A 12,351-nucleotide genomic window follows, 5' to 3' on the forward strand; every position below is an offset into this window, starting at 1 on the left:
AGCAAACTCTGTATTAAATAGCTCTAAACCCTGGCATTACAGAGGTGTCCCTATTTGCAAGTGTTTGAGCCACAGTCTCTGGATTTTGGTGTGGCAGAGCCCAAATGACACGAGACTGAGATCCTCCAAACACCTGGGCTGATGCCCCGTTTTTGGTGCTGGGAATAATCCATTTAAATTGAAAGCAGCTGGTTTAGACTTCCAGGGCACAAAGGCATAGGAGAGCACAGGGCAGGTGATGGCGAAAGGCAAAGTGGGCTGCCCCAAAAGCTGCTGATAAAAAGTGACTGGTGTTAAAAGCTGGATCCTGGGAAAAGGCAATTTCTGTTATTTCTGCAGAATCGTGACATGCTCAGAAAACCAGCTGTGATCATATAGGTTGCACTTCGTTACCTGCATTTCTTTACATGCAATGCTCACCTTTATGTGCACCAAGGGGCTGCTGTGCAAGGGGATTGTTTTAGGGTGTCCTCCTGAAAATCTGGCAGTAGCTCAGGGTGCAGGCACAGCTCTCCACCTTCCTTCCACCTTCCTACTGCTCTGGATTTCCCTTCTGCCCAGCATCCCCACCACCATCCCATCCCAGGGTGCCTCATCCCCCTCACTCCCAGTCCACCCCTCCCAGCCCCTTTTGGCCCTATTTGCTCTCCAGACAAGCCTGGCAGGCACCACCTTTCCTTGCCTCCACCTTTCTACAATAAAATACAGTTTTAGGCAATAACAACTATGTTGGATGACACAATTTAGCATTTTCCTGCATGGAGTCCTTGATCCCACTGGCCCCCAGCTCTGGCTAAAAGGATCTGAGGAAGGAACTGGGTTTGCTCTGGCTGCTGTTTAGCATCAGCCTGAGGCTTCAAGCTCAGCCTTGCACCAACAGACCCCATTTTTATGCCTGGAGCACATAAATGGATTTTGGACAAGCTTAAAGCTCAGCATTCAGGAAAAACAGGGAATCACCAGTAGTGAATGCATGTTGTAAATGTCCCTTTCCCAGATTGTAGCCCAAGATTCAGATTTCAGTTTTATGAAGTTTTCAGCTGAAACCCCAAAGAAATACAAAAATCTTGAATCAGCCATGACCTAAAACTGCAGCTCTGAATCAAAATGTCTGAACCCAAGGTTGTTCCAGCCCTGAGCTGAGCTAAGATCTGAAGTTCTTTATTTCCATAAATAAAAATAGGCCACATTTGGAGCTGGGTCCTGTTTCTCACAGAGTGCTGGACATGGCTGTGCAAGGTCCAGTGTCAGCATCACACCAGGCCTGAAGGACTCGTTGTTGTGTACTCAGTGCAGGATTAGGCACTTACATTTTTTTTCCTGCTGAGACACCACCAAAAGGCTACAAATTCCCTCTGCATCTCCCCAGGATCTAACTGCAGGTTTAAATGTTCTTTATTTCCATTCAGAAAGGAGAATATTTCTGCTTTTTCCATGGTCTCTGCTGTTCTGTTTTGGTTTTATCTCTAAAATAACTGATTTAGGAAGAGCGACCCTTTAAACTTTCTCAGGAGGGTGGACTTTCTCCTCCCAGCCGTATTAATTGATTTAATTTATCTTAAATTTGATTGCAGTGAGCACCCCTAATTAACCTGATTTCTTGCTGCTAATCACTCCCAATGGAATCAAATCACAAATCCGGGGATGGATTGACCGGCACACAGAAAGAAGCCGCCCTCCGTGCGTTAATTCAGCGAACGGGATATAATTTGATCCAGGTAGGAATTCACAGTCACGTCCTTTTGTGTGGCTTCCAGCTTCCTCTTGAAGCTTCACTGGGGGCCTTGAGCAGTGAATCCATGCTCCTGAATCACTCCTTGCTTGTTTCTTTTTTCTCTGTTTCTCTCACATCCCTGCTGACATCACATCTTTCCCAAAGTAGGATCTTATTCTTCAAGGAATTCTTTGCTTGAGGGGAAATTATAATAAAAGTGGGGGAAGGACAACCCTGAGCACTGCTAAATGTTGGGATTGGTATCCCAAAACCCAAAGAAAACCCACAGAGCAAAGTTTCACAAGAGGGATGAGGTGGGGAGTTCAGCCCATCACCTTTGTGCAAGTGGACATGGAAGGCAGGTGCCTCACCTGCTCCAAGGTTTGCTCCCAGTTTAGGCTCCAGGGTCTCCAAGATCCAAACTTCCTCTGGTTAGGGCAGGTGGAGCCTGGGCATGGCCTTCAAACCCACCTGAGAAAGCCTTTCTTGGCTACCATGACTGAAACAAGCTCAGCCTTGGAAAGCACTGGGCACTTGCATCCTGGAAGAGGGAACGGGTAACACTGGATTTCAGGCAGGTGGAGGCTGTGAACTTTGCCATGTTTTCCATGGCACTAGAGGGCACAACAGCCCCAAGCACAACCTGAGGTTCCTGGGAAAAAGCACATTCCAGGACCAGGTCAGGAGCTGTGTTTGCTGCCCTTGAGGAGCCTTTCTGTGCTACCTGACCCATAAGATAAGGGACTTCTGTGTGTCCTAGATTTACTGTGGCTTTCTTAGAGTCACAGGGGATGGGCTCATAAAGCCCAGCTCATTCCAGCCCCATGCCATGGGCAGGAACACCTTCCACTGGTCCAGGTTAATCCAAGCCCTCTCCAATATGGCCTTGGAATTATCCTGGTGTTCAGTTTTTCCTACTGTCACATCTGGCAAAATTCACTCCTAAAGCACAGACTTCAGCTCCCAATCCCCCACACACTTCAACATCTTCTTGCTCTTGTCTCTCCTTTCATTTTCCATTCCAACCTTGCTATTTTATCTTTTTTCCTCCCCTCTCCTAATTTCCCTGTACCTTAGGGATTTTTCTTCCAGCCTGTCTGTGGGTGCAGCCAAACATCTTGTTCCTCAGTGCACACCTGGGTTGTTCATCTTTGGGAAGTGACTGATGTCCACTTTCCCTCCAGGCACCTTGTCAAGAAAGGTTTGCTGAGGTGTTGCCTTCCAGCCACAAACAAAACCACTGCATATTGGGGAAAAGGTTTATTTTTTGCTGTGCCCCCCCTTTACACACCAGCTCAGACATAAAATCAAATGTCCCCAGGATTCCATCACTGCTGAAAACATTGGAAAAACAGAAATGAGAATGGATAATTCAGGGCCTGTTCTAGGTTTGAGAAAACTAGAAGGGTTTGTGGTGTATTTCTGTTTTCTCCTAAGGATCTCTGTTTGTTTACGTTCCTCTTAAATCAGCTGTACAAGGCATTTGCTTTCCTGGAACAATCCCAGAATGGGAAGTGACTAAAAAAAAGTCAGGGAGCCAAAAATGGAAAAATTACTGGTGCTCCAGCTCCTCTGGGAACAGGGAATCACTGCAGAGAGAGGGAAGGAGAGAAACGAGTGGGAGGGAGAGAAGGAAGGGAGGAAGGGAGGAAGGGAGGGAGGGAGGGAGGGAGGGAGGAAGGAAGGAAGGGAGGAAGGGAGGAAGGGAGGAAGGGAGGAAGGGAGGAAAGGGAGGAAGGAGAGGAAGGAGGAAGGGAGGAAGGAGGAAGGAAGGAGGAAGGAGGAAGGAAGGAGAAGGAAGGAAGGAAGGAAGGAGGAAGGAAGGAGGAAGAAGGAAGGAAGGAAGGAAGGAAGGAAGGAAGGAAGGAAGGAAGGAAGGAAGGAAAGGAAGGAAGGAAGGAGGAAGGAAGGAAGGAAGGAAGGAAGGAATGAAGGAAGGAGGAGGAAGGAAGGAAGGAGGAAGGAAGGAAGGAAGGAAGGAAGGAAGGAAGGAAGGAAGGAAGGGAAGGAAGGAAGGAAGGAAGGAAGGAAGGAAGGAAGGAAGGAAGGAAGGAAGGAAGGAAGGAAGGAAGGAAGGAAGGAAGGAAGGAAGGAAATATGATTAAAAATAGAAGAGGAGAACAGAGACACACTCATCTAGCAAAAATAGATCAAAAAGGAAATTCTGACTGGCCTTCACATTTTTGAATATTATTTGGGGCCAAGATTTGCTCTCTGCCAGAAGGATCTCCTGGGTGGGCAAGTGTCATCCTCGGATTGGATGAAAATCAAGACAAATTAGAGATTTTTGAAGTGCTCCATTACCCAGCCCACAACTAACACACAGCCCATGGAGATTCCCCTGCCAGAGCCAGGGGGATTTCCATTTTCCGGGGAGTTTCCTGACTGTCTGCACTCAGGCTTTGGAAGTGTCCCAGCCTTGGCAGCAGGACCTTGTGTTATCCCTGCCGAATCCATGAGGAGCTGAAGGGAAGGAGGGTGTCTGCCTCAAGGGTCATTCCCAGAGATGGGGCTGGTTTGATCCACATTTAAAAATCAGCTGAACCTTTCTTTCCTTTTCCTCCACGGCAGGAAAATGGGCAGAGGAAATATGGGGGACCACCACCAGGCTGGGATGGCCCTCCACCAGAGAGGGGCTGTGAGATCTTCATTGGGAAACTGCCCCGAGACCTCTTTGAGGATGAACTTATCCCCCTCTGTGAAAAGGTGAGGCTGGATGGCAGCTGATCACTTACTGATGGTCAGAGCTGCATTTCAGGGCTGATTCCAAGGCCAGGCTGGGCAGGACTTGGAGCAATCTGGTCCATGGAACTGGGTGGGCTTTAAAATTCCAGTCTTCTTTAACCACTCCCACCTTGACAAATCTCTCTCACTTGGCAGATTGGCAAAATCTATGAGATGAGGATGATGATGGACTTCAATGGCAACAACAGGGGCTATGCTTTTGTGACCTTCTCCAATAAGCAGGAGGCCAAGAATGCAATAAAAACACTCAATAATTATGAAATCAGGTAAGCAGGGCAATCACCTTCACAGCAACTTCAAATCATGTATTTCAGTCTATTTTGGCATGTAAGGGATATTTTTCCTGGCAGCCCAGAGCAAGGTTATTTAGATCCCTGTGTTTTGAGGGGGAAACTCCTCCCATCTCCCCATTAAAGCCAATATCTTTCACAGGAAATTTCTTCCTCACAAAAAAAAAAAAAAAAAAAAAAAAAAAAAAAAAAAAAAGATCTATCAGAACACTAGAAAAAAATATTCTGTTTTGGATCAAATTAACTTTCCCCTAACCAGCACTGTTTATTATATTCCCCTCAGGTTGTTTGTTGTTGATTTATCCTATTCACAGTCTCCCTCGTGACAGATTGTGCAGCTATGTTCTGGGAGATGGAGCAATTGCAAAAAATGGTGAAATAGAATGGAAAGCAATTGGCACAACAGTGACATTTCCTAATAAAAAGGAACAGAAAAAGCTCTCGTGTTTGTGACTAAAAATTGGGAACAAAACACCCAGAAATCAACAACAGATGGGCCCATCAATACGTGTTGGTTGGATTTCAACCACACTAAATGTTTTTTGCCAGTTCAAAGTGGGATGAGTTGATGCCTTTGCTTAAAAGCCTTTTGGGATAAACCATGCTGGCAATCATATGGCTTTTTTAATTAAAAAAAAAAGAGATTGTGAACTGATTTGAGTGGATCAAGGCACACAGAGGATTTGGAGCTGTGATGTGCAGCAGAAGTTGGGAGGTCTTAGGGATCAGGCTTCATCCACCTCCTCCACTTCCTTCCCTGGTTCCAAAGACTCCTCTAAAGAAGTTTTGCACTTCTGCAGGCCTGTAAGAGATACTTTGACCCCAAAGAGGTGAACAAGGAAAGTTTTTTTGGAGTCTGCACAAAAGTTGGGATTGGTGAGTCCTCAAATGGTGCCTCTCCAAGGCAAGGGATTTTCTTCCCCCAAAACCTCACCCAGAGGTGAGTAGGAAGCCACAAGCCACTGGTGACAGCACAGGGACCTGGACTGGGTGTGCCTGCTGGCAGGAAAAGGGAGAATGTCAAGTAGGAAAAGCAACATTTGTCATTGGCTTCTCCCTCAAATCCTCCATTTCAGCTTTGATGTCAGATTTAGCCGAGTGGCAGTTTTTGCACTGAGCAATGCCACTGGAATATCCCAAAGAACAGCTGGCACCAAAGCCTTGTGTTTGGCCTTGTGTTTTGGGACAGAAGACCCTCCCCTCTCCCCTCTCCTGACTGCCAGATTTTTGTGACTCCTGTTTCAGGAACGGGAGGCTCCTGGGAGTCTGTGCCAGCGTGGACAACTGCCGCCTGTTCGTGGGGGGCATCCCCAAAACCAAGAAGAGGGAGGAAATCCTAGCAGAGATGAAGAAGGTCACAGATGGCGTGGTGGATGTCATTGTCTACCCCAGTGCAGCTGACAAAACCAAAAACAGGGGTTTTGCTTTCGTAGAGTATGAGAGCCACCGGGCAGCAGCCATGGCCAGGAGGAAGCTGCTCCCAGGTTAGCAGGGATGGGGAGGGCTCACCATGTGGTGAGACTTCAAAGAAGTGAGCATGGCTGGGTTTTCTGCCCTCAGACAGCAGTTTTAACAGAGCCTGGAGATCCCCCAACACACCAAGGGGTGTGGGATTCACTGCAGCTGCAGCAGCATGCTGATGATCCATGGTCATCCTTCAGGAGCTTGGGTTTGTTAAAAATCCAGCCAGATGGATTTAGCTGTGTGTATCCACATAGTTCTGCTGTGGGTGCTGTGCTTGTCTTGGGTAAAACATAAAATAGAGGCTCATTCATGGCCTCTCAGGGAGAATCACTCAGGAAAGCATCTGAGAGCAGATACAGGCTGGAGCATGGACTGAAAATTGATATTTTGGCAAAAAAACTTGGAATGAGGAATTGCTTTAGAGTAAATCTATGAAAATCAGCACTGGGAGACAGCCAAAGAGCATTGAGAAGGAGAGAGAGGTTTAGCAGGTATTAGGTGAAGAAGTCACTTAACATCATGTGCTTTTGCAGGGATTTCACCAATTTCTCTTGCTTTCTTATGCTCCTTCACTGCTTTGTTGAACATAGCTCACTGGCTGGGGAAAGCATCCAACAAACCTTGAGGTTTAAGATTTGTTCATAACCACCAGCCTTCTTTCACCTGTTTTATACATTAAATGCCCTGAATCACTTGCATTTTTTTTCTTATAGTTTAAAGAAATGAGCGTGATTTTGAGCACTGAATTTGCTCTTCTATTGGGAGACATGTCACACTGACAATTTTTCCTTTTGTTCTGCATTTTTTTTCCTTCAGTTTAAGCATCTCCCTGATGGTGGGAGCACATTCTGTGCTTGAGCATGACTTTCCCATGGTTTCTATGTGGAAAAAGAGGGCAGGAGCAGGCAGAGTACTCAAAATCCTGAGCAAAGCCAGGGAGACAGATGGAAAGAACTCATAGCCCTGAGCAGGCATGTGCAATGCATGAGGGATTTCCAGCTTAGGGACATCTCAGTAAACAATTTAGGCAATTCCAAAGGCCTGAGCAGGAGCCAAAGTCTTCTGAAGTTTCAAGCATACGGCAGGAACTGGAAAAAATTTCAAGCCAGAGCTGAAATGTGTCTCCAGCTGATGTGAGATTGAATATCATTATCAGATGCTTCCTTTAAACTGAACCTCATTTCTCTTTCAGGGAGCTCTGTAGAGAAAGTGCTCAAAAAGAAAGAGTTTACAAATAAATTAAAATGTTGTCCTGTCTCTGGCTAAGAGGATGGATATAGACTGGTTTTCAGCAAGAGGCACCAAGCTTAGCTCCTTGCTTCAAGTCAACCAGTTCATTATTTCCACCCTTGAACTGGAAACAGCAATTCAGAAAGGGGCACAGAACCACCAGCAGCCCTGTCTTTATCTCTGGTCGCTGCCAGCTCAGATCTGTGCAGTGCTGAATGCTGAAGAGCTGCTCCACAAATCCCAGCTCATTCACAAGGGATTCCAAGGGAACAGCACCTTTCCATTTAGCTGGATCATTTACACTTTCAATAAGTCTTCAAATTCTATCCTCACCCTCTCGTTTTGGAGCTTAAATGGGTTGTCCAAGCAGAGATGCCTTTTAGATCTGGCAAAGGGTGTTTTGCAGGATTTTCTTTGTCCCCTCAGCTGCAAATGTTTGGTTTAGGTCACTTAAAGAATCACAAGGTCTGGGCAAAAGTGGATTTAAAATAAATTTGTGAAGGCACGGCAGGGTTTGATGGCAAGGGTCACTCTATTGCTTACTATACAGATAAAGCAGGCAAAGAAATATCAGATTAAAGCAATCTAGAATGATTCATGTGGAGACCAGGGAGACAAAAGGATGAGGAGGGAAAAAGTAAAGGACTCCAAGGGTTGAGTCCCGACAGAATAAACCCCCTTGCCAATCTCAGCCTCAGACTGGCTCAACAATTTAGGTCTAAATGGTTTATTATCCATGACAATATCTAATCATGGTTTGTTAATGGTATCTAATCAACACTAGCAGTTCTTGATAAATTGACAAATTTAACACCTCTAAAGCGATTCAATAGGATTTTCTATAAGCAAACAGAACCTTAAAGCCGACTTAACCAAAATTTAATGACAAATCTAAACTGGCAACCTTGGTAATACACACACATGCAGACAGAAAGAAATATGGACTTCTGAACATTCCCCTTGAGTTCTGTGAAAGTCTCTCCATCAGGTGCCTTTTAAAATGGAGCTGAACCTCGAGGAGTGGGGGCACCAACCCAACTGCATCATCAGCATTCAGCAATGTGATTTATTTGCTCTTTTTCTTCCCTGCCCCTCAGCAGCTCAGTCCAGTGTACACAGAGTCCCTGGGTTTATCCTCCACACCCTGTTTTATGCACTGGGACTTTTTGTTTCCCTCCCTCCTTGTGCTGCAGCTTCACCCAAATGAAATCAAACACACACACAAATGTCCTTGCTTTTGCTGTTTCGTTCCATCCTGTTGGGAGTTCAGGATCCCTGCTCTGCTATTGAGGGAATGAGACTTTGCCAACCAAAAGGGATTTTTGTAAGTGCATTAAAACACTTCCCTTTAGGGAGCTCTCCAGAAAACGCAGGCTTGAAGTGAATTATACCATCTTTTTGCTGCTTTCAGCTCTGGAGGCTCCAAAGGTATTTGCAGGAGGCCATTCTGAGTGTGACCATCTGCTTTTGGGAGGGAGCTGATGCAGCAGTGTGCTTTGAGCTAGGAAGGCTTTTTTTGGTCACATTTTGTCCTGGTTTGAAGGACAGGTGTCTGCCAATAAAGACAGAAGCTTCTCTTTTAAATGGAGAATGTAAACACTCTCCCTCCAAATTATTATAATTTTGAAAATAAGGGGCTCTCAGGCAAAGATATGGGAATTAGGAATAACAGTTCTTCACTAGAAAAATTAAAATGGAAATACAGTATTACAAAGAACAATCCCAGAACACTGACAGAGTCAGAATAAAGCCTGCCACCCTGTCAGTCAGTCAGGGTGTTGGCAGCAGTCCCATTCATTGGTGGCTGCATCCTCCTGCAGTGGCAGATGTGGTTCAGCTGGAGCAGTGCTCCTGTAGAAGGTGCAGTTTTCCTCTGAAGGTCCAGAGATGATGTGGAAAGATTCAGCTTTCCTCTGGAATCCAGTGGAAAGGAGGTACCTTGTTGTCCAAAATCTCAGTTTTTATCTGGGTAGGGAAGGCTTGGCTCCTCCCCTGGCTGGAGCATCTCCCAGTGGGATGATGTAATTTTATCAGTCATGCAGTGGGACTCAATGTCCCAGCAGCAGATGATATCTCCTGGAGGGAGGATGGGCTGTGGAAAGATAAAGATGATTGCCCCAGCTGGTTTAAAGATGGCCCATTAGCAGAGGATATGTGCCAGGGGATCAGGGGCACTGCCCCACCCAGCTTCAACAGATGGGATAGAATACACATTGCTGGCCACATCCTGTATTACAACCAAGACACATTTGTAGAATTTGGGCTGCTCTGTTGTGAAATAGAGCATGAGCTGGAGTGAGAGGAAGCAAAGCCCCCCAGCACTGACCATTCCCATTCCCTTAAAGGAAGGATCCAGCTGTGGGGACACCCCATCGCCGTGGACTGGGCAGAGCCAGAGGTGGAGGTGGATGAGGACACCATGTCCTCAGTGAAAATCCTCTACGTGAGGAACCTCATGCTTTCCACCACTGAAGAGACCATAGAGAAGGAATTCAACAGCATCAAGCCAGGTAGGAGCCCACTGGTGCAGTGCCTCCTAAACAAGTGCTGCAAATGGAAATATTTCTGTGTTCCTAAAATGCCACAAGAGATAAAAAACAGTTGGTTTTCTGCTGTGAAATGTTCGTGTGAAATGCCACAAAAATTGTCATGAGGCTGAAGGCTCCCTCCCACCCAAAATGCCATCCCATTAAGGGCTGCTTAATTCCCAGCTACAACCACCACGAAGGAGGATGATTGCAACTGGAAGAGACCCAAAATGCTGCATGGGGATGCCCTGTGTCACCAAAATCCTTTGGAATCATTTAGTCTTTCTTAAAAAGAGTTGGTGAAGCAGCTGGGTGACTTCAGCATTCTTCTGTGGCAAGGGATGGTGATAAAAATAGAGTGGTTTAATACAACTTCTTTTAATCTGATCTATCTAAATTCTGAACTCATTTTCATACATCCCCCCCAGTCCTCGTGTAAATTGGTGAATAATTAGTGCTTTCCATTTAATTCAATATTCCTTTGTGGAGTATCTTACGTGCACTTAGGGTGAGACTTTTCAAGAAAAGCAGGGAGATTAGTTGGGAATGAAATTCCTGCTGGCTTTCAAAGGAGATTTTACTTCTGAGTTTCTCCAGCTTTAGGAAATTCCACCCAAAACCAACAAAGTAAAAATAACCCCTTTCTGCAGCTCTGCAAGCCACACAGTCCATTAGGCATTAGGAACTGATGCCTGGCAATGTGAAATCTCCTTTCATCTTACTCCTGTTAGCTTCCTTCTATTAATTTTTTAAAATACGCTGCAGAGCTTAATTTTTCTTCCTCTAACTTTTCACTTTTGCTCTGTGCGTGCCTTTTTCTGGACTAGGCTGCAATGCAAAGGTCTTCATGAGTTTTCCTTGTGTCCTTCCAGCATTTCTGGCTCATACTTTTAGCCACCATCGAGCTGTTGCAGACCCCATTTTACCCCTGAGTTAAATTTATCCAACTCTCTGAACTGTTTCCTTCTTTTATTTACCCAGTTTTGCTCCTGAGCTTTGAACAAGCTCACACTCCCCAGAAACACATTTGTGGCCTTTTGACACTTTGGTAACAGTCATCTGCTTTGCTCTTAAGATGTTTTCCACTATAACAACAGAAATTCTGCCCCATTTTTCATCTTCTTTTTATCATTTCAGCGTTCATGTTGGAATTTTTTATTTTTTTTAATGGGCAGCTTTTATTTTGGTGGCTAAAATTGGGAATGGATGCATTAGAGCAGCAAAACTTCCAGCTTTGGGGAGAGCAAATTAAGTTCAATTTATAGTGAGATCAAAAAAGGCAGCAAGGATCTGAAATGATTCATTGCCCTGCTGCCTCATTCATTGAGCCACATTTCAGCACTACTTAGCTGAAATTACCTTGGATCCAGGGCATTAAGAAGCTCTTTTGACATCAACAAGTCATCCAATAAAAAGTGATCCAGAGGGCCCCATGACACAGCAATTGCCACATATCTGAGGGCTCCACTGACAGGACCAGGAATGCTGCTTGTGCTCCTCAAGCTGGGACATAGCACAAGTAGCACCCCTTAAATCTGTGCCAAATTCACAGCCTGGTGATTCTGTAAAGCTCTCTCTGAAAAACCCTGCCCTTGCTCCCTAGGAATCCCAATGAAATTCCTCCTGCCTGATAGAGTTCCCAGAGGGAAAAGTGTGCTGTCCCAATGTGCTGGAGGGACAATGCTCCCTCTTTAATGTCCCATGGATGGGCTCTCCATGGAGCTGACCCAAGGGTGGGAATCACATTGCTTGGCCCAGCAGAGGCAGAAGCAGAGAAGAGCAGAATTTTTGACTCAGGATTGGTGTCCTGGAATATTCTCTGGGAGGCAGAAGGGGGATATTCAAAACACAGTGAGTTCATTAAAGCTTCCACTTGTAAACAAAGCATCAACATATAACTCCCATAAATTTAGGAAATTCATCCTCTGTCCCAGAAGGACACAAAGTTCTACTTTACCATCCCTGTGTCATTCCAAGACGTGCAGCCTGCTTGGATTGTAGTCTGGGACAGGTTCATTTAGCCCTCTGCATCTCCTAATGACTCCCCTGAACACCAAAGAAATTCATTTCCTCCTGCATTTTTCTAAGTGTGTGCTTTTTGTGGCAATATGATATTTCCCTGTGCACCTCTTCAGCTTTAGGAGGTAAGAAGCCAGCAGAAGAGCTGCTCAACATCCCTTAGCCATGTTTCCAAAGGATATTTTAGGGGTTTTACAGGAGGCTGGTCTGGCTGATGTTGTGCTTCCCAAGGTACAGGAGCAGAGAAGATGAGGAATTAAAGAAAAGGCTAAAGGCTATGGGGAACAGGACTGGTGGGGTTATTTTAGAGACAGACTCCTCAGTGCAGAGTATGAGTTCCTGGCAGCAGAGCAGCTGACAA

At 45.6% G+C, this 12,351-nt stretch overlaps 1 protein-coding gene and 1 long non-coding RNA gene across 5 annotated transcripts in view; both read left to right on the plus strand.

Annotated features, from left to right (window-relative positions):
• The window catches only part of LOC306805146, a 408,612-nt gene that overhangs the window by 237,806 nt on the left and 158,455 nt on the right, over nucleotides 1–12,351 (plus strand). The window lies entirely within an intron of this gene.
• Nucleotides 1–12,351, plus strand: part of A1CF (APOBEC1 complementation factor) — a 28,533-nt gene that overhangs the window by 4,308 nt on the left and 11,874 nt on the right. For 3 of the 4 annotated variants that reach the window (XM_079312520.1, XM_079312522.1, XM_079312521.1), the window contains 5 exons: nucleotides 1,575–1,718; nucleotides 4,286–4,420; nucleotides 4,595–4,725; nucleotides 5,995–6,233; nucleotides 9,789–9,953. In XM_079312520.1, the coding sequence (XP_079168646.1) occupies nucleotides 1,620–1,718; nucleotides 4,286–4,420; nucleotides 4,595–4,725; nucleotides 5,995–6,233; nucleotides 9,789–9,953 (769 nt within the window). In that variant the 5' untranslated portion in view covers nucleotides 1,575–1,619. The remainder of the gene's footprint in view (nucleotides 1–1,574; nucleotides 1,719–4,285; nucleotides 4,421–4,594; nucleotides 4,726–5,994; nucleotides 6,234–9,788; nucleotides 9,954–12,351) is intronic. The other variant, XM_079312523.1, reaches the window with a different exon arrangement.

This window comes from Erithacus rubecula (genome assembly GCF_903797595.1).
Source record: "Erithacus rubecula genome assembly, chromosome: 9".
NCBI classification, from domain to species: Eukaryota; Metazoa; Chordata; class Aves; order Passeriformes; family Muscicapidae; genus Erithacus; species Erithacus rubecula.